Raw genomic sequence first — 25,682 nt, forward strand, 5'->3', positions numbered from 1 at the left:
GTAAAGAATCTGCCTGCAATGTGGGAGACCCGAGTTCAGTTCCTGAATAGTGAAGATCCCCTGGAGAAGAAAATGGAAACCCATTCCAGTATTCTTGCTTGGAAAATTCTATAGATGTAGGAGCCTGACAGGCTAGTCTAGGGGGTCACAGAGTCAGATACAACTGAATGACTAACACTTCATTTAACACCTCATTCTTACCAAATTTCCCTAACAGAATTTCATCCATAGTCTTTTGATGTAACATCCCGCCAGCTACCATTTCAATAATTCAGTTAAACACTAATCTAGCTATTGTGAAGGTATATTGTAGATGTGATTAAAGTTGTGATTAAAGATAATCAGTTGACATTTAAATGAAGGTGCTCATCCTGGAAAGCTGAGTGGGCCTGATTCAATCAGTTGAAAGACCTTGAGAGCACAGGTGAGGCTTCCAGAAGGAGAGGCAGTCCCACTCGTGGGCAGCAGCTTCAGCCTGTCCTTGAGAGTTCTGGCTTTCCTGTCCTAAGAGCCCCCACTATAGATTTTAGACTTGCCCAGTCAGCCCCACAACTGTGCAACCAATTTGATTCATGTCTCCTCCTGGTCCTGCTTCTCTTAGTGAAACCTGGGTGAATACAGAGATTACTAACAGACTATACATAGAATGGGACTCACTGGAAAAGACCCTGATGCTGGGAAAGATTGAGGGCAGGATGAGAAGGCGGCAACAGAGGATGAGATGGTTGGATGGTATCCATGGATTCAATGGACATGAGTCTGAGCAAACTCCAAGAGATAGTGAAGGACAGGGGAGCCTGGCATGCTGCAGTCCATGGGGTAGCAAAGAGTCAGACATGACTTAGCAACTGAACAACAAATACACAGAATAAAGCCATGTGTCGGCTGTCGTGTTTCACTGCCCTCATGCTTATGTTTCCTCCCCCTTCTAATCATTCATTTCAAAGATGGTCACATGGGCTGAGGGTAACTTAAAGATCTTTCAACACATCTTCTTAGGACCATAAATTTTTACATGGTCTTAAAGGAAAATAGTAAGAGTTTGCTGGATAAAACAAGAGCATATCACTAATTCAAATATAGCATAGATTCTATTTTCCTTTGGAATGTTCTGACATTTTTCTTCAATTTATATTTTTACCACCACATATACTATATTACAAAACCCTGTGACATGCCCTTTGTTAATCTAGTCAACCACAGCAGACTGTCCTGCAGGTAAAATCTTAGTGATGGTGGTGGCCTTCAGTTTCTAAAATCTTTCTTAGTCTCTGATAGTCATTATTTATTTTCCTTCATCCTATTCGCCAAAGGTCCTCCAAAAGCTTTGTATAGTGCAACAGTGAATCTACAGGCACGGGAAAGCTTATATTCTTAAAACACAATGTGCTATTCACTTCCCAAGCTATCATGCCCACTATTAAATATTTTGCTGCTTCTTCACTTTTTGGTGCCTTATACTTCTTTTTCATGAACTACATCTTCCAACTCAGATTCCACACAAGAAAAATCTCACCTTGATATAGCTCTCCTGTCTTCCTTAAGGAATAATGACTTTCCCCTTTGTATTCAGCTTGATTGTTGCAACTAAATCCACATCAAGCTTCTCTTCTCTCCAGCCACACAATCTGCATTGTGAGTCTTTCTTACCTTATGCTTTTTTCCTGTCACGCATGCCTACTCCAACTTGTACTTTTTCCCCCAGCAACTTTATGTTTTATCCATTCTTATCTCTCTTGTCCCAAATGAAAGACCACCTTTCTATCAAGCCACTCACTTTGGTCCCCTATTGCTGTCTCCTTCTATAAGGATTCTACACATATTTCCATCAATTGTGAAGACTCAGCTTGCTTTCTTAATTTTAAAAACATTGATTGAGCAACATTGATTGTGTATACAGCAGACAGAACACAGAGGTAGAAAAAGAGTGTCCTGTGAATTAAAGAGCTAAAAGTCAGGTAATAAGGAGGGACCTGGGCTGGGCTGACACACTGGCATTTGCTTCTAGATCTTATAAGGTCTAAAGCATCTTCACACTGCATTTAGGAATGGAGATCTTGGGCTTCCCTGATGGTCAGTGGTTAAGAATCCACCTTGCAATGTGGGGGACATGGGTTTGATCCCTGGTTGAGGAATTAAGATCCCACATGCCATGGGGCAACTAAGCCCACACATAGCAACTACAGAGTCCACACATGCCAAGAAAAGATACCAGGTGCCACAACTAAGACCTGATGCAGCCAAATAAAAACAAGTGAGGATATTTCTAAATTACACATTGAACCATTCTCCTGCTTAAAACGTTCAGTGACTGCTCACGGTCTGCAGGACGAAATCCAAACTACTTTGGAGGCCATTCATCATCTGACCCCTGACTATTACTCTTGCCTCATACGTCTACAGGCCTATATCTCTCTGTGCACACATGTGAATACACAAGCATACGTGTGCATACCTGTGCGCATATATTTAGGTACAGGTGGGCAGTGATGCAATGGACTAAACATTTGTTTCCTCTCGATATTCAGATGTTGAAATCCTAATGTCATGGTATTAGAAGGTGAGACATTGGGGAACTAACTAGGTCATGAGGATAGAACTCTCATGAAAAGGACTAGTGCCCTTATAAAAGGAACACCAGAGCTCTCTCACCCTCTTTTAACTAGGGGATGACACAGCAAGATGACATCTGTCTGTGAACCAGTGATGTGCCCTTACCAGACCTCAAATCTGCCAGCATCTTGACCTCAGTTTTCCATCTCTAGAACTGTGAAATATAAATATTTGTTGCTTAAATCACCCTTCTATAATACTTTGTTATAATAGTCAGAATAGACAGACAAGTGGGTTCAGTTCAACTCAGTCGCTCAGTTGCGTCCGACTCTTTGCGACCCCATGAACTGCAGCACCCCAGGCCTCCCTGTCCATCACCAACTCCTGGAGTTCACCCAAACTCAAGTCCATCAAGTCGGCGATGCCATCCAGCCATCTCATCCTCCCCCCAATCCCTCCCAGCATCAGGGTCTTTTCCAATGAATCAACTCTTCACATGAGGTTGCCAAAATATTGGAGTTTCAGCTTCAGCATCAGTCCTTCCAATGAATGTTCAAGTCTGATTTCCTTTAGGATGGACTGGTTGGATCTCCTTGCAGTCCAAGGCACTCTTAAAGAGTCTTCTCCAACACCACAGTTCAAAAGCATCCATTCTTCGGCTTTCTTCACAGTCCAACTCTCACATCCATACATGACCACAGGAAAAACCATAGCCTTGACTATACGAAGCTTTGTTGGCAAAGTAATGTCTCTGCTTTTGAATATGCTATCTAGGTTGGTCATAACTTTCCTTCCAAGGAGCAAGCGTCTTTTAATTTCATGGCTACAATCACCAAGTGGGTTGGGTGAGCTAAACCAGAAGCCCTAAAGGAGAACAGAAGTCCCCAGTATTGGTGGGAGAGGTAGAAAACATGATAAAGATGGAAAAAGGCACATGTGGCTGTTGAAATCAGACACGAGGCAGATTTTAGACACAGGGTGAAGCAAGTGGGTCAGCATCAGAGAGGAGGGTAGAGTGGGTGCCCTTCTCCCATGGCCTGTCCTTGGGCAGGGGGTCTTGAGTCCAACCCAGGTTTGCTGGATGGCACACTCGGAGATGAGTGGTGAGCTGAGGCCCATACCATCCCTGCAGCAGGTGGTAGAAGCTGCCACTGTTCTCTGCAGGGGTGAACTCCATTCACACATATTCTATTTCTCTGCCTTAGGCTTCAAAGGGTAGACTGAGAATAGGGATGGGAAGAGAATTTCTGGGGGCGGACGGGACAGGAAGCAGTGAAACCCTAAGTGGCTCCACGGGCACAGGACAGTAGGAAGTGGAATGCCAGTACTGTTCTTGATCTTTTTAAAAGTGTTTTTCTTGGTTTTGTTTTCGATATGGACCATTTTTAAAGTCACTGCTGAATTTGTTGCAATAGTGTTTCTGTTCTATGTTTTGGTTTTTTGGTCACAAGGCATGTGAGGTCTTAGCTCCCTGACCAGGGATTGAACCTGCACCATCTGCACTGGAATACAAATCTTTAACCACTGAACCACCAGGTAAGTCCCCTGTTCTTGATCTTAAATAGTTCCAAGGAGTGATCCTCTAGAAAATACAGTTTCCTCCATGCCCAGAGCCTGTAAGAATTCACACTGAATGGCTTCTTGACATAGAAAATGGTGTTTCTAGATCTTATTAAGTAACTGGTAGCTTTTCCAGGTATCTGATAGACACTTGGGTTGTGATCATATTGGGGGGCGGGGTGCAGAAAAATAAGAAGATAAACTGTAGGGTGTTCTGTATGGAGAGATATTATAAATCATTATATGTAGATTTAGCAGTGCTGAGGTCCATGGCATGACGAGTCAATGCAGATGGAGCTGAAATGTGTTCCATCAGACCATTTCTGTGGGGATGAGAAGTAGAGGACAGATGGTTCTGGACAAGCAGGTTTCTGAACTATGCCTTCTCAATTCAGGATTTAATTGATACATGGAATCAAAACTCAAGATTTATATTAATTGTGGAGGTGGAATTCCCCTAATGAACAGAGTGCAACTAACTCTTCTGAGTTCTGTCATCTTGGTGACGGTGTCAACTCTCACTGTGGCCAAGAAATGGGAGCAGGAACATGATGGTAGTCTATCAGCCCTTGTGAATTAACTATTCTCCCCTTTGGAATTCTGGGTGTGTCTGGCCCAAGCACATGTATCCAAATGGCTGCTGTACAAGAATGGGATTTGCCAGTCAGGGCTACCAGAAGTCCCTGTAGCCATGCTTCCGGGTCTTGAATGGCTTTTAAAGGCCAGCCAGTTTGGTAGTATGTCTACCAAACATAACCAAAATAAAGTTTCCTCCATGCCCAGAGCCTGTAAGAATTCACACTGAATGGCTTCTTGACATCAAAAATGGTGTTTCTAGATCTTTGTAAGTAACTATAGTTTTTCCAGGTACCTGACAGACACTGGGGTTGTGATCATATTCAGGGTGCAGAAAAAATAAGAAGATAAACTGTAGGGTGTTCTGTATGGCAGAACTACAGCATTTGAGTTGCAACATGTGAACTCTTTGTTCTGGCACGTGGGATCTAGTTCCCTGACAAGGGATCGAACCCAGGCCCCCTGCATTGGGAGCATGGAGCTTAGCCACTGGACCACCAGGGAAGTCCACAGGTGACTCTGACATTTGTCTCCACTGAGAAGCTATGTGTAAAAAGACAGCGAGGCATTGCAGAATGGTAGCATAGAACCCATTCAGGAATTTCTAAGCATATAGACATGTGCTTCACAGGTGTCACCCTCTGAGGCCCAGATGAGGTGGGCCTTAGAGAGACCCCTTAGGACTTGAGCTTTAAGGAGCAGATCTAAGGGATCCGAGGAGAGCTCAAACAACCCCAGGCAGAGACAACACTGAGGCCAATGGGGTGGTCAGGCAAAGGCCAGCGAGGGGAGTGTCCCGGCTTTCTGCTCCTGAGCACTGCAGATCCGGGAGCGATGCCCACGGCAGAGGGCGACCAGGCTGGGTAGCAAGCTGGGTCCCCTTCACCATGGCCAGTTCATATGAAAATGGACTTAGACCTGGGAACTCACGTGCTCCTTTAACTCAGGGGTTCTCAACTCTGGCTGCACAGTAGAATGCACAATATGGGTGTGCTCAGTCGTGTCCAACTCTCTGTGACCCCACAGACAGTAGCCCTCCAGGCTCCTCTGTCCCTGGGATTCTCCAGGCACGAATCTTGCAGTGGGTTGCCATTTCCTCCTGCAGAAAATCTTCCCGACCCAGGGATCAAACCTGCATCTCCTATGTCTCCTGCATTTGCAGGTGGATTCTTTACCGCTGAGCCACAGGGGAAGCCAGAATGCAGAGGGAGCTTTTAAATTTGTCAGTGTCCAGACTCCCTGTCAAGACAACTGAAGAAGAAGCGTCTCAGGGAGCCAAGCTGAGCTCAGGGATCTCTAGTTTTGTTCACTCTCCTCAGGGGATGCTGAGGCCATGAGGACCTATCACTTCCGTCTCAGCTCCTCACCTCAGGAGCGGGAATGCACCCGACTCCACCGCCCGAATTTCTCTCTTCAGCCCCTGTGCCCTTCAGCACAGCCATCTACCGCCCTCTGTGTGCAAGTCCATGCTCTGCTCACTCAGGCCTGTGTTTCCCAGACGCAGGCAGCAACGCAACACAACTTCCCCTGAATCAATCGATATTATTTTCCCAGAGCTGACATAGCTAATTTTCACAGAAATGATCTAATTTCAGTTTTCTTTTCTTCCTGGAATTATGTCTATTCCTTCATCTACAAAAATTTTTTTTTGAACTTCACAGTAACAAATGACAACAAAATGACATTAAGTTGAAGCCAAACTGACAGGTTTTCCCCACCAGGTCATGACTTTATCTGGGACTTGCTGATTCCACGCGAGAGTCTGCAGACACAAAGGGCAACTTTTAAAATGCTGAGATAGCAAGCTTGGTTCCTAGGATGTCGAAGGAGTTCAATAAGTGATCTAGCTTCCTTTCTTTATGAATGAAGGTCAAGATAAGAATCTACAGATACTCTGGCTTTCTTAATCCTTTAAATCCAGACATTGTTGAAAGGCACACTATAGATATACAGAGCACAGAAACATAAACATGGGTTTCCTCCAGCAAGTGACTGGTGTCTGGAGGAACAAAAAGGCCCACATGTTGCTTAATTAACTCATACTTTTCTGGAACTAAACGTCTTCTGGGCCCAGACTTTGGGCCACTCACAGCTTGGAGAAACCAACTGTCAGAGCATCCTAGCTATCTAGATTAGAATGTAAGGGTCCCTGTTCATGGAATTGGGCTGGCTACTTTCTGAGCACATACATTTATGATCTAAGATATCTGAGAGCTCTTTCCAGATGGAAGGGCATAAATTTTGGAGCAACAGTGTTCAGGAGAAAGGGAAGACACAGACAAGGAGGAATGGATGAGCTTAACGGAGGGGAATTGCTGCCACAGAGATCTTTCCTCTTAGATTCAGGAAACCCGTCTTGAGCCCAGTGGGGAGGGCAGTTAAGGCCAGAAGCTAAAGATTTTGTGTTCAAGAAAGGCTGTGAAACTCCAAGAAGGAACAGTGCTGGTTTGAGGCCTAAGGACCCAAATTCTTTCCAGAATCCAGAAGAGGGATGTTCAAGAGGGTGCTGGAAAATGCTACTGCTCAATATGGATGGTGCACACATGGGCATACACAAAATGGTTGTGTTGGTATACTTACAATACATTCATTTTCCATATGTAAGGGATAAAAGTGAAAGTCACTCAGTTGTGTCCAACTCTTTATGACCCCATGGACTGTAGCCCACCAGGCTTCTCTGTCCATGAATTTCCCAGGCAAGAATACTGGAGTGGGTTGCCATTTCCTACTCCAGGGGATCTTTCTGACCCAGGGATCAAACTTGGGTCTCCTACACTGCAGATATATATTAAGTGATACATCAATAAAAAGAAAAAAGTTAGAGGATATAAATCAAATAGTTAACAGTGTGCCGATGAGCACATGGAGCTGACTGGGAATCAGATAAGAAGCCTACTGGGCTTCCTAGTGAGTTATAGAGTCTGGGACTAAAAACAACTGTGGCTACTCAACAAGCAGGGAGAAGGCTGAGAAAGCAGCTCCTCCTTCAAGGAGGGCGCATTCTCTAATGTCATTTTCACTTGTGGCCAAGGAGGACGCTAGTAAAAGAAAACCCTCTTGGAGGGAGAGCTAGAGGCCTGGGAAATTACCTCCTAGAAACAGGAGTGAGGTTCACCCAAGAGTCAGAGACTGTAGGGATGTCAGGGTTGTACCCTCAGCAGCTGCTACGTGCATCTGGATTTCCCCTTCCTGATGAGAGGCACGCATGTGGGTATCTTGATTCTGTTCCACCACTGCCTATTGTGTGGTGGGGAAGGGGGAAGATAATTTTCCCCGGACACGGGTGGGTAGATCTGTCTCTAGATCAAGAGAAGCTAGATCTGGAAATGAGGTAGAGCCTCTCATGAGATCCTGGACTTCGGGTTTGCTGTTGTGTCTGACTCTTTATAACCCTATGGACTGTAACCCACCAGGTTCCTCTGTCCATGGGATTTCCCAGGCAAGAATACTGAAGTGGGTTGCCACTTCCTCCTCCAGAGGTCTTCTTGATCCAAAGATGGAACCTGTGTTTCTGGCGTCGCTTGCATTGGCAGGCAGATTCTTTACCAACTGAACCAGTAATTCCCTGAGCTGTGTCCTATCATTATCTCCCCCTTAAGAATGAATCCACCTTCAAGTGGATGGTGACTGCAGCCATGAAATTAGAAGACAATTGCTTCTTGGAAGGAAAGCTATGACATACCTAGACAGGGTATTAAAAAGCAAAGACATCGCTTTGCCGACAAAGATTCATATAGTCAAAGCTATGGTCTTTCCAGAAGTCGTGTACAGATAAGAGAGTTGGACCATAAAGAAGGCTGAGTATCAAAGAATTCATGCTTTTGAACTGTGGTGCTGGAGAAGACTCTTGACAGTCCCTTAGACAACAAGATCAGACTAGTCAACCTTGAAAGAAATGAATATTCAATGGAAGGACTGATGCTGAAGTGCCAATACACTGGCCACCTGATGTGAAGAGTGGACTCACTGGGAAAGACCCTGATGCTGGGAAAGATTGAGGGCAGGAGGAGAAGGGGACAACAGAGGATGAGATGGCTGGATGGCATCACTGACTCGGACATAAACTTGGGTGAACTCCAGGAGATACTGAAGGGACAGGGAAGCCTGGCATGCTACAGTCCATGGGGTTGCAAAGAGTTGGATATGACTGAGCGACTGAACAACAAAAAAAATGAAGAGGTTCCACACCCAGATTCACTTACACTGAGATGTTCTCTTTGCTGGTGAGCTGTTCCTCCTTCTAGTCAAGGTTTATTTCTATAGTGACCCTCTGGCCTCCGTGACCCATACCCTGACCTTTCCATCTCTACAACATTCCTGCATCAGTTGATTTCCCTTTTTCTCTGCACCTTCAAACTCTCTGGTCCTGTCTACAGGCTCGATAGCTTCCTCTCCCTTTCCACTTTTCTGTTTGACCCCTAAATAGTGGTGTTCCCCAATTTCTCCTTTTACCTTGATTCCTACTTTGATCTTTTCAGTCTGTCTAAGGGTTTACATTTACTATTAAAGATTTAATAACTATAATTTTTGAGGGTCACTCCCAAATCTAAATCGTGAGTAATACTAATGTGGCCTAAAATGTTGATTTTAAGAAGAGACTGTAACAAAAGCAGACACAAAATCCACATATTGCCAAGTTTTATTTTCTCCTCTGAGCCAGAATGATTTGCTAACTCAGGTACTCAGTAATACAATATTTTAATTTAGCATTTATGGGTTTGTTTTTTTTTTTTTCAAATTGGAAAACAAAGCACATGTTGTCTCTGGATTTCAGTCTGGCATCACGTGCTAGGTTGCGTGCAATGCTTTGTGAGCTGCTCTTGAGCAGTTTGGAAGTTTGTTAACTGACTTTTGCTCAGTATAAATAAGACAGAATTTTCTAAATTATTGAAGTACAAGTGGTTTCTCCAAAAATGAAGAAGGAGGAGTGGAGGGTGGGGGAAGGGAAGGCAGGGAAGAAGAAATACAGGCACAGAGGGGTTTTGGTAACAGTGAGCATCACAGAGTGAGTGAGTGCTAAGGCAGCATTTTATTAGTCAGTTTACTCCAGAGTCATTAGTAGTTACACAGAAACTGGACAATATGTCACACAATGCTATAAATATTCTACATATTACATAGCGTACGTGACCAGTAAATCCACAATAACTCCATTTGATGTCTGAAAGTACATTATCATGTACTTTAGACACTTAAACGATTTTTAGAACTACTTTAGAGAGCTGAGAGGGGCACTGAGAAAATGGTCACAGAAAGCATTTCCCCCACCACGATTAAGTGTGGCCCAGGAGGGACTTCCCTGGTGTTCTGCTGGCTAAGACTCCCAGCTCCCAAAGCAGGGGGCCGTGGGTTCGATTCCTGTCCCACAGGCTACTACTAAGAGTTCACATACCACAACTAAAGATCCCATGTGCCACTGCAACAAAGATCAAAGATGCCGTGGGCTGCACCAAGACCCAGTGCAGCCAAATAAAATAAATAAACATAAATATTAATAAAACAAAATGAAAACTGATTTTAAAAAGGAAAAATTGTTTAAAAAAAATAATGGAGTGGCCCAGGAGTCAAAGGAGAGGAAGGGAGCCAGATGCCCTGCACAGGTCTGCAGTGAAGCTGCAGTCAGTGATCCTCATTACAGTTAGAAAACTCCTCCCTCAGCGCCTTTCCTCAAGGCAAGGTGAGCACAGCCCTGTGCTCCAGCTCATCTCCATCTCTCTGAGTAAACAGAAACCCATCTTCCAAACGGCATCTCCTGCAACAACAGGAGCTGCTCAGAAGCACAACCAGGGCATGAAAGCATCTACAAACCTGCAGGGCACTTCTGCGCAGACACCTAGCAATGCTACTTCTGACGACAGAGTCCCCAGGCCCCTTAGATCACCTGGGGGATGCACCTCAACATGCCAGGTCACCTCACTGACACTAAAGAGCCTCAAAACGTCATCCTACTTAGAGAACCTTGGGATGTCCAGAGTTGATACAAGATGGCAAGCTCTGATTCGGCCAGAAGGGTCACCTTTCCTTGGACACCTTCTGCTTGCAGCGGATGCTGACTTTTGTGGCTCTCTTAACACAAGCAGAAGCAGCAATTTCCTTTCCATCTTTTTTTTCCCCCACCTTGGGAGCTATGTGAGAGGAAAGGCTTTACCAGGAAACTCTCTCCGAAGAACATCAAGGGGAAACAGGTCCTCCATCAGGAGAACATGGCACTTGTCTTCCCCATGGAGACAGGTGGATGCTCTGAAGGTCCCTGGCAGTGGCCTTCTGCACTTCCATTCATGGGCAACCAGGGTCAGGTGTTTTTGTGGCAAACTGCCAGCTCAAGGCCCGAATTGATTAAAGTGCTCTTCCAGCCAGGGATATCGGCTGTTTTGACACCTTAGTGGGAGACGGAAGCTCATGAAGGTTTAGCTTTGGAGAAGCAGCTCTGCTTTTATCACATTTGATCTCCCCAGTGGGAAAAGCCAAGTGCCCAGAGTGGCTATAATCATGTTAAGTGCCAGTTTCCGTTGCCAAAAAAACAGTACACTCTTTTCTTTATCCTTCTCTTGGGGAAAACTCCCACAGAGTCATTTACTGGGTTCTCTGCTTATCTTGCAATTCCACACCAGCAATACCATTTTTTTTTTTCCCAACATTATCTAGGCAGTTCCGTAAGCCTTCATGGTCTGTGGTTTTAAAGATCATTAAATTTAGGCTCAACCCCAGAGCAGGGTAGAGTATGAGATCTCCCAAGACAGTTATTTAAAGTGCTAGCCACTTTACATTGGAGAATCAGCCCGCTCATTTCAGGGGGCAGACAAGTGTTTGAGAAGACCAGCCTCCCGCTCCTGACCCAGGACGTGACTCAGGCGTCTCTGCTTTGACAAAAGGCGGAGCTGTTCTAGAGATGATCTCTGATCACTTCCAGCTCTAAAAGTCTATGGCCATCCCTTGTTATGACTAAAGACGGTGGTGATAGTGGTGGTCATGGTCCCAGTAGTTCATTTAACAGGAAATTTTGAGGAGCTATTATGTTCGAGTGTCAGTTCCTATGCATGAATAAAGCAGATCCAAATATCCCTGTCATCTTGGAATTGAGTCTATTGTCAGGAGACATGTAATAAACAATACAGGAAAAAATGAATTACATAGTATCTTAGAAGGTGAAGTGAAAACACAGGCAGCTTGGAGATCCTTGGCACAGGAGCAGATTGCAGTTTTGAATCGGGTGGTCACTGAGAAGGTGCTGATCGACCGGTAAGCTGAATCACTGTGCCACAGGGAAGGAGCAGAGTCCGCCCTCCCCCATCCCCCTCCTCCACGCCCCTTCCTCGCACTGTCCAGCCAGGAAGGCCCTCTTAGCACTCACAGGCAATGCTTGGTTCTGGATTCCAGGCACTCTCCTTTCAGCAATTATTGCCCGGCCTTGGGGTTTTATTCTTGCATTCTCTCATTCCCACTCTGCTGAGAGGCAGTATTGGTACACAGACTCTGGAGACCAACTTCTGGGACTGGAGTCCAGCCCTTCCACCCATGAGCTCTGCAACTTTGCCCAAGTCACTCAAACTCTCTGTGCCTCATCTGTGTCATGTATAACGTGAGACAAACAATGTATCGATTTCTAGAATGGATGAAAGGACTGACTAGGTGGATCCACATAAAAATTCTTGGAGCAGTGGCTCCGGGCAGGCTCTGGATCTCACAAAGCAGCCACCACACTGGCTCCTTATCCGAGTGCCCTGTCATCCTCACATCAGCTGTCTTATTTAGCAGTTGGCGTGAGCAATGGCTTCAGAAGATTATAGCAATCCTCAAGTATGGAATTAAAATAATGAAGAAAAACAATCCGCGTGGGGGGAGTGGGAGGGGACGGATTATTTGGCCTGTACAGATCCTTTATGAAAACAAAGGCAAAGCGCAGAGCTAAGCTGCTAAATCAGAGGTTGCAATTAGCTTGATTGCAGACTGACTTGGTCCCATTTTGAGCAACAATAGCGAGAGTGATCATTCTTAATTGAGGCAAATTAAGTATTCTGACGACTCCACTTTTCTAAAAAGAGTTGTAAGCCAGTAGAGAGATCCAATTTACACGAATTCTGGGCCATTCTTCTTATGGAGTCATCTTTTAATTTTTTTTTCTTTCCGCCTTCTTTTCACATCTAGCACACTGTGCTGTGGACTCAGAAAATAAGATAAATCTCTCTAGGAAAGCTCATCTTTCAGAGCATATTATGTAAAATTAAATGTGTTTATGTGTGCACAGGCACACAAGTCTATTTAACTATGCCAAATCCTGATTATGTAACAGTCTGGAAAATCCAAAAACAGAAAGAAGAAGAAAGAGAGAAAGCTACCATGGCGCCCTTGAGACTCAGCAATATCGCAGCCCAAAAGGAAATCATCTAGAATCACAAGGGAAACAGAATTCACAGCCAGAAGTTCACCAACATATCTTTGTGCTAAGTCGCTTCAGTCGTGTTCAATTCTATGTGTCCCCTAGGACCATAGCCTGCCAGGCTCCTCTGTCCTTGGGATTTTCCAGGCAAGAATACTGGCATAGGTTGCCATTCTCTTCTCCAGAGGATCTTTCCAATGCAGGGATCGAACCCGGGTCTCCTGCATTGTAGGCAGATGCTTTCCCATCTGAACCATTAGGGAATAATATCTTTAGTACTTGACAAAGAAACTAGGAGATCAAGTTAGTGATTGTAGAGCTGAATGGAGTAGTTTCTTTCTGTGATCTTTAACCCCCCACACAGAAATGCATATATAAATATGCATGTGGCCCAGTGTAGACAGGCGTACAACTTTTCTCTTCATCGAAAGGAGGCACATCAATGGATGATGGGTTTGGATTGGTAACTATGAAAAAGTGTTATGGAAATGTTGGACTTCCTTGCTTTTGGTGTAGCAGCCATAGAGATAAATGAAGAGAGTAAATAATGGTGATTCCTCTATAATATCATCATTTTATACCTCTGGATTATATACCCACATAAATAAAAAAACAAGTCTTATATGCCCTTTTGCAAGTATAATTTGCAAAATTAGTCAGCATCCCTTTATTTCTGCCACCTCCATTAAAAATTTTGGCAGTCCAGAACTACTATGACAAATATCCACTTATTTTTTTGGTGGCTCAAAATAGACTTTTTCAGCTGTAGGTATGTGTGGTGGGGGAAAGGGTTGCTGCTAGTTGTTACTATTTCAAATATATCCTACAATGTATATTACATGAGCAGTTAGGCATGAACCACATTCCTTGGAGAAGGAAATGGCAACCCATTCCAGTATTCTTGCCTGGAGAATCCCATGGACAGAGGAGCTTGGTGGGCTACGGTCCACGGGTCGCAAAGAGTTGGACACTACTGAGCGACTTCACTTTCACTTTAGGCATGAACCACAGACTTTCAAGGTGATACTCTTGAAAACTGTTCAAATGCAGATGCAGAGCGATAATTATAGCTCAAAGGGGATTAAAGCAACATATTTTGTGACACTTGCCCTTAACTACCTTCCTTCCTATTAGCAATGTTCCTGTTTAAGACAATAACTATACTTAGACATACTATGGACCTGAATGCACTGTTGATTTTGAAATGACGATGACAATTACAGCAGCTGCTGGGAGAGAATTATGGGGTGCCCATCACTTCATGGGAAATACATGGGGAAATAGTGGAAACAGTGTCAGACTTTATTTTGGGGGGCTCCAAAATCACTGCAGATGGTGATTGCAGCCATGAAATTAAAAGATGCTTACTCCTTGGAAGGAAAGTTATGACCAACCTAGATAGCATATTCAAAAGCAGAGACATTACTTTGCCAGCAAAGGTCCATCTAGTCAAGGCTATGGTTTTTCCAGTGGTCATGTATGGATGTGAGAGTTGGACTGTGAAGAAAGCTGAGTACCGAAGAATTGATGCTTTTGAACTGTGGTGTTGGAGAAGACTCTTGAGAGTCCCTTGGACTGCAAGGAAATCCAACCAGTCCATTCTAAAGGAGATCAGTCCTGGGTGTTCTTTGGAAGGACTGATGTTGAAGCTGAAACTCCAATACTTTGGCCACCTCATGGAAGAGTTGACTCATTGGAAAAGACTCCGATGCTGGGAGAGATTGGGGGCAAGAGCAGAAGGGGACGACAGAGGATGAATGGCTGGATAGCATCACCGACTTGATGGACATGAGTTTGGGTAAACTCCAGGAGTTGGTGATGGACAAGGAGGCCTGGTGTGCTGCAATTCATGGGGTCGCATAGAGTCAGACACGACTGAGTGACTGAACTGAACTGAACTGGCATCACCAGTGCTGTCCAGAGCAGCAAGGCCCCATTCATGAAAATGCCCACATCCCAAAAGGCATATGTTAATGGCACTGATGAGATTCTGTGGCCAAATTTAAAAAACAACTATATCATTAAACTGTCAACTTATCACTACATTTTATTTGCTGCAAATTATACCTCATCCAAAAAATGATTATAATGTATTCCTTGATTGTTTTGCTTAAGGTAGGACATATACAAAAATAGGCAATGAATTTCTTCTGGTCCTAAGACTATTTTCCACAACCAGTTTCAATTTTGTAAATTAGGACTACTTGGTTTGACCTTGGGTATATGTGAAAATATATGGTATATTTGAAAATGTTGCAATCATATGGAAAAGAATGAAAATTTTCTAGGCCAAGGCTATAAAATCATTATGAAGGAATCACCAATATTCAATCTCTTAAATTACATTCATGGATGCTACACTGAAAGCAAGGAAGTCCAACATTTCCACAGCACTTTTTCATAGTCACCAGCCCAAACCCTCCATCCATCGAAATGCCTCCTTTTGATCAGACAAAAGCAATAAGCCCATCTATAAAAGTAGATTCTTTCTCTTAAATTCTTTTTCATTTCAAGCCTTCTCCTGGAGGCTTTTGGAAGAAAAATACCAAGCCAAACTTATGAATTAACAAGCAGTATTAAATGTCTTCTATGTCAGACATGACTGAGTGACTTTACTTTCACTTTTCACTTTCATGCATTGGAGAAGGAAATGGCAACCCACTCCAATATTCTTGCCTGGAGAATCCCAGGGACAGAGGAGCCTGGTGGGCTGCCATCTATGGGGTCGCACAGAGTCAGACACGACTGATGCGACTTAGCAGCAGCAGCAGCATGGGCTCAAAATTCTGTCCAGTGCTAGAAGATATAAAAAAAGCATATTCATTGTACAATTAGAAAGATTTTATGTTTCATTTATTAAGAAATGCCTTCTTCTACAGAACTGGAACCCCAACAATATTGAACTTGAGTGCACTCTAGTTATTAAGAATTGGAGTAAATAAGAACTAGAGGTCCACATGAGGGTATCTCTCTAGTGCCATAACTATTGATGTTCTTTCCAAATGTTGACATTAGTCCAAGTCTTTTGAGTACTTTCCTTGATATTTTTGGTATTTTAGAGCAAGAAGATACAGGAGGACACAGAGTATCAAAGTTCAAAGTATTCTCTGCAAGCACAGGGGTGGAATAATAATGAGAGGCTGTTCGAAGAATTTTATGTGGATCCACCTGTTCAATCCTCACAACAATTTTGGGGGTTGATACCATCATTTGTCTCATTTCATACATGACATAAGTGAGGCACAGAGAGGCTGAGTGACTTGGGCAAAGTTGCAGAGCTCCTGGGTAGTGGAGCTGGGATTCAAGACACAGACATTGGTCTCCAGAGCCTGTGCTCTTAACCCTGCACCATACTGCCTCCCAGGAGAGTGGAGATGGGAAAAATGCAAGAATAAAAACCAAAAACTGGGCAATAATTGCTGAAATGAGAGTGCCCAGAATCCAGAACCACACACCCTTATCCCAAATACTGCAAATGAGCACTAAGAGCCCATTCTTGGCTAAGCGAGTAGACATGGAGCGACTGGGAGGAGGGGCGCTGGCTGCAATACTGCCCCTCTGTTCAAAGCGTTACAACTTTCCTTCCTATAAGTTAGTGATCTGTATTGGCACATGTGAAAAAATGGATAGCACTTTGCAAATACATCTCTGTCATCCTTTATCCAGCAGACAGCCATATAGCAAGTCAGCAAAAACAGCACTCTGCCAACAATGAACCTTCATAGCTTCCCAAAAAATCTATTTAGAAAGTAAACAGCATTTAAATTTACTTGAAATGATACCCTTCACTGTAACTGCTCCAGAACACGAATTCTGCCTTTCTCAGGGGGGAACTGGAAATTTTCCTCGATGCTGACAGGGTTGATTTCGTCTCCATGCCCTTTCTCAGGCCATGGGAAGAAGCCACGGTGACCTGGCAGCCTGGAAATTCTGCCAAGAGGCCAGGAGTCATGGGAATCTGCCCAGCCTGCTTTGTGGAGGTCAGCAAATGCCGTCTAGACACTAAGTCTTGGTCTTTAAAAGAGGAAGCCAGATATAATACAGTCTCAAAGGCTAAGGAACCAACTGTAAGTAAATATCTTAACCACCGATATTACTATCTTGGGCTGTGTTTACACAGAGACCCATTCATCAACACGGATGAAAACTTCCAAAAGCCTGTTACATTGTCTATTTTAATCACTGCTTCCTGAAGGAAAATTACCTTGCCTATGTGAGTGAAGCATTGTCTATGTCTATTAAAAGTAAAACCTTCATCCAGTGGGCTAAGTGATGACATAAGCTCTGCATATTCATATGTCATTGGTAACAGTGGAGGGATGAGTCAAGGCGAATGGTTGGGTGGAAGGGATGCACAGTCAACACAGCCACAAATATCCCCACAAATTACCACCATAAACAAATAGATTTCCTTTAGGTTTCCACAAAGTCCCCAGACCAATACCTTTTAATATGATAAGGATTCATTTCCGAAATGTACTATTTTTTTAAAGGTTTTTGTGTATATGGGTTGATCTCAGAAGTCCAAGGAGAGAGGGCAGAGCGAGAGAGAGAAATGGAACCCACTCACCCCCTCAACACACACGTAAGGTACAGCTGAATTTTTAAAATAAACTCTCCAACCTGAGAAACCTATTTATAAGACTACTATCACATGGCTGGGAGTCTAGGTTACCGTATGTAAATGGAATACACAGCAGGATAAGGTAGGGTGTTTTAATGTCAAACTGGAAAACCATGTTTTTCATTTTTAAGTAATTTGTGAAACAGAAATCTCTAACCTTTGACCCATCCCTCAGATTCATCTTATGCCTGACCTTCACCCCATCCATCACCCTCACCTCTCTGTCACCCCTTGCCTATCTCTGACCTGGGTCCCAGGGGTGGGGGGTCAGGGTCAGAGTGAGGAGCCTTGGAGAAGGGATGAAGGCATCTGTTACATGTGCTGCTTCCAATTAAAATGATGGAAGTTCAATAGTGCTGCTGGGAAAGCGCTGACACATGTGGGTCCATATCTTGCATTGAGAGATGGAAAAGCATCAAGACACAAAATTATAAATACCACTGAATATAAAACAGGTGGCCGGAGACATTAGGAAGCACATTTGAGGATCGCTCTGTGCTGCTGGTCCACCGAATACACACCCTTCATGCGTCAACACTAGATAAATAGTGTGGCGTGGAGAGGTTTTATATTTTTACAATTTGTAAAAATTTTAATTGGAGAATAACTGCTTTACAATGTTGTGTTGGTTTCTGCTGTACAACAGTGGGCATCAGCCGTAAGTATATAGCTCCTTCCTCTTGAGTCTCCTTCCCACCCCCCACCCCTCTAGGTCCTCAAAGAGGGCTGGGCTGAGTTCCCTGTGTTATAGAGCAACTTCCCCTTGGCGATCTACTTTCCATTTGGTACTGTACATGCATCAATGCTCCTCTCTTGGTTTGCCCCACCCTCTCCTTCCTCTGCTGTGTCCACAAGAGCATCCTCTACATCTGTGTATTCTTGCAATGAATACAAATGAATGGGAATACATTCATCCGTACCATTTTTCTAGATTCCATGTACATGCGTTAATGATATTTGTTTTTCTCTTTCTGACTTACTTCACTCTGCATAATAGGTTCATCCAGCTCATTTCAACTGACTCAAATGTGTTCCTTTTCATAGCTGGGTAATATTCCATTGTATGTATTGCCACAACTTCTTTATCCATTCATCTGTTGATGGACATCTAGGTTGCTTCCCTGTCCTGGGGACTATGAATAGGGCTGCAGTGAATACTGGAGTGCCTGTGTCATTTGGAATTATGGTTTTCTCAGGGCTTCCCAGGTGGTGCAGTGATAAAGAATCTGCCTGTCAGTGCAGAAGATGCAGGAGACAGAGGTTCGATCCCTAGGTCAGGAAGATCCCCTGCAGCAGGAAATGGTAATCTCCTTCAGTATGCTGGCCTGGAAAATTCCATGGACAGAGGAGCCTGGCCATGGGTTGCAAAGAGACAGATATGATTGAGTGATTGAGCACACACAAACACACACATGCACGTGTGGAGGGTACATACCCAGCAGCGGGACGGCTGTGTCATATGGTAGTTTCATTTGAGAGGCTTTAGAGAGAGAAAATCCGAAGATCTGAATCAGGCCTACCCTCTAAGAGTTTATCTTGAGTTTAATATGTGCCCTAGAGCAAGTCATCTCATGTCTCGGCATATTTGTTTTTCTCCTATAACATGTTAGGAATAACAACTGCTTTGCAATAGGAGATACTCAATAAATATTCATGAATAATGAATGAATTTATGCATATTACCTAGAGGTGTTTAAGTTTTCCAAATTACAGCATAAACTGGTCTTTGGCTGAAAATAAGAAGAGGGTTCTTACAACTCTATCAGATGGTGTTTAGGAAGTAAGCTTTAGAATAGTTGCTGTCTTTGCCCACCCTTAACATGTCAATCACCACTAGCCATCCATTAACACCTTATTTTAATGCAGAAATTACCTTTACAGTGAATATAAAATATTCTTTTCTCAACTCCTGTGAAAAGGAAAAAAATACTTTTTAGAACAAAATGGTCCCATAATAATATTATGCTAACAGACAACCATTTAGCATTCAGTGGCTAAGTCGTGTCCAGCTCTTTGTGACCCTGTGGACTGCATGCAGCACCTCAGGTTTTGCTGTCCTTCACTACCATGCATGCAGCAAATTCATTTGGATCTCATGGATCTCATCCAAACTCATTCAATAATTCATTGATTGAGTTCTTACTACCTGTGGGGTATTTATTTTTACTACTGCTAACAGAATCAGTCATGGTTCCTCCCTTCCAAGAACTGATAGTTTAGGGGGAAGCTGGACCTAATATAAATAAGTATTTAGAATCCAGCGGCAGAGAAGGTAACAAGCACTGAAAGCGATGACTCTAGGGTCAGATAGCTGAACTCACATCCTCATTACAACATCTACTACTGGAGTGTCCTCCAGCAGCTTCTTTACCAGTTGATGGTTTTATTACCTACCTGTGAGGGCTGTTATAAAAATTGAATGAGAAAATCCATGTAAAGTACTTTGCACAGGGCTGTGAACATGGTCAACATTTGACAAGTGTAGTCAGTACCAAATGTTATGAGCTCAGCAGATAAAACCACTCATCTTTCTTGGAGAAATCAAGAAAAGTCTTTCAAAAATCTTGGAAAGGAAAGGGACAAAGAAAGAGATCTCTCCATGGAAGAGTGAGTTTTCCAAGCTGATGAGAAGGCAGCGGGTATTCTAGCAGTCTGTTCCAGGTCTCCAGACTGCTCAAGTGATGCAGAGTTTGGGGGCTCTTTGGGATAAAAACTGAGATCCCTTAGATTTTTAAAAATAATTTATTGAGGTAAAATTCACATCACATAGCCATTGTACACTGGACAGTTCAGTGGCGTTTAGAACATTCACGACGTTGTGCAACCATTACCTCTACCTGGTACCTGAACACCTCCATCACTGCAGAGCAAAACTTCTTACTCATTAAACAGGTTCTCCTCCGCCGTCCTCTCCTCCAAGTTTTTATACTTAGGTCACTGCTCCCTTTGGAGTTCATTTTGCTCTGTGGTGTGAGCGGGGTCCAACTTCATTCTTCCGCATGTGCACATCAGCTGTCTCAGCACCATTTGCTGAAGATGATTTTCTTCGCCACTGATGGACCCTGGTACCCTTGTCGAAAACCAACTGGCCGCAGAACTGGGGGGCAGAGTGAAGACCGCCTTGCAATCCCCCTTCCCTGCCCCAGTGCTGTGCACAGTGTCAGCTGGTGTCTTGCAGAGGACACAGTCTTCTCCCGGACTTTATATATTAACACCCCTCAAGAGTTTTGTAAACCTCCTTTCACTCTCCACACCTTCCCCGGGTGATCTCACCCACTCCCACTCTCTCAATCACTCTCTACATACATATTACTCCCATATTCATCTCTCTAGCCCAGAGAGCTTTCTGGAGTTGTAACGCTACATGGCCAGATGCCTGCTGGTCTTCCTTTCCAGGAGATCTCAAAAATCTAACACATATCAATTTGAATTCAGGCAATCCACTCCAGCACTCTTGCCTGGAAAATCCCATGGATGGAGGAGCCTGATAGGCTACAGTCCATGGGGTCGCAAAGAGTCAGACACAACTGAGCGACTTCACTTTCACTTTAACACAGACCAAGCAATACTCATCTGAACTCATCTCAGCTCCACCAACTTCCTCCCTATCCCTGTCTCTGTCTCAGAAAACAGCACTGCAAATCTGCCCATTGCTCTTGCCTGGAATCAGGGAATCATCCTTAGCAACTTCCTCTCCCATGTATCCAAGCTATTATTATATGCTGTTGACTTTATAAACCTCTTGGTTCCCACTGCCATTGTTCTAATTCTGGCTATGACCATCTGTTGCCTAAATTATAGCCTCCCTCTTAGACTTCATATCTAAACTCTAGCTGCTTCTGTTATTTAGTAGCCAAGAGATTTTAAAATAAAAATCATATCATGTCATACATACGTACCCTCCCTAGCTCAAAGTCCTTTAAAAATTGCTTGTTACCCTTACAATATATCTGAACACTTACTATAGTTTTACAAGGCCATTCATGATCAGGCTGCCTTTTATTTCACTGTTTCCCATCTTCTAGTGCAAGTTATAATTTCTAGATATTCTGAACATTTTACAGTTCTCTACCTCTCACTTCCAGACTTCACACTTGCTCTTTTTCTGTCTCCACCTTGTCTTCACACAGCCAAATCCCATTCATTTACTGTGTGTGAAAGTCCCTTCTTCAGGACAGTTTCCCCTGGCCCCGAGATTAGCTTAGGTTCTCATGGTATATGATCTTAGAACCTCCCAACTTAAAAAACAATCATATCATCTATCACAATTTGGCCAACACAACACATCATCTTATGACAATGTTACTTGTTTAATGACTACCTACTATCACCCTAGTGGCTCAGACGGTAAAGCATCTGCCTATAATGCAGGAGACTCAGGTTCGATCCCTGGGTCAGGAAGATCTCCTGGAGAAGGAAATGGCAACCCCCTCCAGGACTCTTGCCTGGAAAATCCCATGGAAGGAGGAGCCTGGTAGGCTACAGTCCATAGGGTCACAAACAGTTGGACACGACTGAGCGACTTCACTTTCAATGACTGCCTACTAGTTCTATGAGGGTGAAGACCAGATGTGACTTGTTCACAGGATATTCCAGTTCACATCCCATAGTAGATGCTCAGTGAACACTTGTAAATGCATATAAATGGATGAAGGAAAGTGAAGTCACAGAGACCAACTATACTACTCTAATTTGTGTATGATATAGAACTGGGAGAGGGAGTGATAAGTTGGATAACAGGACTGGGTTTTTAAATTATCTTGATTGATCAAATTTTTTAAAGTCAAGAAAATAAACATAATAGCCTGCATCTGTACTAAAAGAATCACTTACATAAATATAAAACAGATTTGTGTTTTAATGCCAGTTCATGTAAGAATGTTTTAAGGGCTCATGCAAGTACATTAAGCATCATGCAATCAACAGAAGGATATGGCTTATAAATAAAACTTGTGCCATCTTAGACTGTTAGTAGAATGTTAGTGCTGCACTCAAGAATGCCTACAGCTTATCATTTCATCACAGATCACATCTTCTATTGTGCTTGCTACACACTAAGTTTGTAAACAGAGCTTGTTGAATGAAGAGTGAAAAGCAGAATCCTTGACACTGGTTATAAAAACTAGCTTCCCTCCCCCCAAAGAAAAGGCTAACCTGGTCCAAAAGCCATAATAATAATAACTAATACAATGCTTCTATGTGTTGAGCACTGTTCAGAACACTCTGTGTATGCTAATTCATCCACCATATGAAGTGTGCAACTATTATGCCCATTCTACAGATGGTAAACATGAGGCACAAACAGGTTATGTCACCAACCCAAAGTCACATAAGTAACAAGTAGCAGAGCCACGTTTTTAAACCAGACAGTGAGCTCCCAGCAGCCAAGCTTTTGGAAATCAATCATTATCAACATCCTATTAGAAATAAATAAGGAAGATAAATAGCCTTGCAATGGGATGGGGAGAAGATTCAGAAAATAGCATATTAGCTGGCTTCATACTTAATCACTAGACAAAAGTCAAAGGGAGGCAGATACTGGCTCAGTAAAATGAAGAACTACCTCTCTAATACTTTGTCTCTAGTGACAGGTAGAGTCATTAAGTACACTGTCAGTAGAACATTCAAGTGGAGGCTGGAGGCCCACCAGCCCCGTTATCATTATCTATACATGATATTGATGGCAGTCCAATCTGGAAAAAGCAGGCCACTAGAGAACCCCTGAAGTCCTTTTGAAACCATGTAATGCAGATTGGGACTCGAATTCACATACTGGGACTCGAATCCAGCCTAAACCCAGTTAGGATTTGAACCCACAGTCTTTTAAGTGAGATCACAGCTGCTGATGCTGAAGCTGAAGCTCCAGTACTTTGGCCACCTCATGCGAAGAGCTGACTCATTGGAAAAGACTCTGATGCTGGGAGGGATTGGGGGCAGGAGGAGAAGGGGACGACCGAGGATGAGATGGCTGGATGGCATCACTGACTCGATGGATGTGAGTCTGAGTGAACTCCGGGAGTTGGTGATGGACAGGGAGGCCTGGCGTGCTGCGATTCATGGGGCCGCAAAGAGTTGGACACGACTGAGCGACTGAACTGAACTGAACTGACACGTGCTCTCCGGATTTAACGAAGCTCAGGTTCTTGATGTCTCGCCACAGAAAGAATTCAGTGACAGACAAAGTGATAAATGTAAGAAGTGGATTTACTTAGAGAGAAACACACTCCACAGACAGAGTTTGAGCCATCTCTTGAAGGTGAGAGGTCTGGGAGTATGAGGTTGTCAAGTTTTTACAGGGGTGGGTAATTTCAGAGGCTAAAGAGCGGGGGGGGGCGGAATATTCCAGCTATTTTGGGGAAGGGGTGGGGATTTCTAGTGCAAGTCGGCTCATCTGCCATCTTGGACCTAGTCGGTTCTAATCAACTTAGGTCAAGTCCTTGGGCTACGTCATTCTTTTAAAGGTTGTACCCCTGTTCTCTTTCCTCTTGTTTTGTTCTCTAAGCTCTATAATTTTAAGAATTCCATATGGACCTCACTTTCAGGGAGCCCAAAACCAGACAAACACTGCAGAACCCAATTAAGATGATGACTTCACACACAATAAAAAAAAAAATGATCAAGGTAATAAAATGGATAGCACTCAGAACGGTGGGCCCCCATGCCACCTTTAAAGGTGAGGACCCCTGCTACCTATTTCCATATCAAGCAAATTCAGGAAGGGAAACAACCCAGCAAACAATGTCATGGTATCAAATCCCCAGAAATGCCAAATAACTAATATGCAAGGCACAGGTCACCTCTCTATGCACCTGGTGGGTCATATCAACAGATAGTGTCAAAGAATTCATTTGAGTTTTCAGACTGTGAAATCACTTCTTTCCCGTCAAGAAGGACAAGATCTAGTTAAACCTGAGATTAAAGAGGCGGATAAAAGTGCCCCCTGCACTGCAGAGGCCAGGAATTAGACACGCTGCTACTCCAGCAGGCAGTCCTCAGACATGATCCATTACAGGACGGCTTCCATCAGATGCCAGCGAGGATAATCCTTTTGCAAAGCCTGACAGCTTCTCAAACTCGACTGTGGTGAATCCAAACCAGATTTTTATGCTATAAGTTCAGCTTTCCAAATACAAAATCATTTTTATTTTGTATTGGGTTTAGGTTTATTACATTTAAATTTGCAAACAAAGATAAAGATGCCTGCCATGAGGCTTGCCCTGAACTCCCTTGACGCTCATCTTACAGAATAAAATATCAGATAATAGCGAGAGAGAAATAGATGGAACCAGAGCTTCTGTATAAGAAACCACTGTCAAATGATAACAGCGTCCTCCACATCCTTAAAGACAACCATTCAAATTTCCATCTCTGAGGAAAGAGGACTACACAATGGCAGCAGAGCATTTTCATTGATCCCATAGCTTTTCAACTGAATGTCATCAATTCTAAAGTCGCTTATTACTCTGACTGCAGGCTGGAATTCCTGCAGGCTGACTTACCTTTTTGCAGTCAGATAAGGACTTCTCATTGGCCAATGTGCTGAAGATGGTGGTCTGCAAAATAAGAAGGTGGGAGACCCATTAGAACTGGCAAAGGGTAATGACGTTGCCCTGGCCCGTGCATCTCCCATGCAAGGTGGGGACCATCTCCCATGACCCCACTGATGTCTCTGGACTTTTTAAAAAATATCTATTTATTTATTTTGACTGCCCCATGTCTTAGTTGCAGCATGCAGGATCTAGTTCCCTGACCAGGAATCGAACCTGGGCCCCCTGCATTGGGAGCTCGGAGTCTTAGCCACTGGACCACCAGGGAAGTTCCTGATTTCTCTGAATTATAAAAAGTGCCTGTCTTTCACCAGTCCCACTTTCTACCCCCTCCAAGTCAGAACATTCACTGTGGGCCAACAATGAGCTAGTAAGGATAAAGACTCTTATTTACTTCATTTCACTACAGCACCATTAGATTAATTGTCATGCCTTAGAAATAGAT

General features: G+C 43.6%; 1 protein-coding gene across 1 annotated transcript in view; it reads right to left on the bottom strand.

Moving 5' to 3' along the window:
- Positions 1-25,682, bottom strand: part of RASGEF1B (RasGEF domain family member 1B) — a 664,872-nt gene that overhangs the window by 386,194 nt on the left and 252,996 nt on the right. Inside the window, exon 3 of the mRNA XM_042251549.2 lies at positions 25,190-25,243. Coding sequence (XP_042107483.1) covers positions 25,190-25,243 — 54 coding nt within the window. The remainder of the gene's footprint in view (positions 1-25,189; positions 25,244-25,682) is intronic.

This window comes from Ovis aries, chromosome 6 (assembly GCF_016772045.2).
Source record: "Ovis aries strain OAR_USU_Benz2616 breed Rambouillet chromosome 6, ARS-UI_Ramb_v3.0, whole genome shotgun sequence".
Lineage (NCBI taxonomy): Eukaryota > Metazoa > Chordata > Mammalia > Artiodactyla > Bovidae > Ovis > Ovis aries.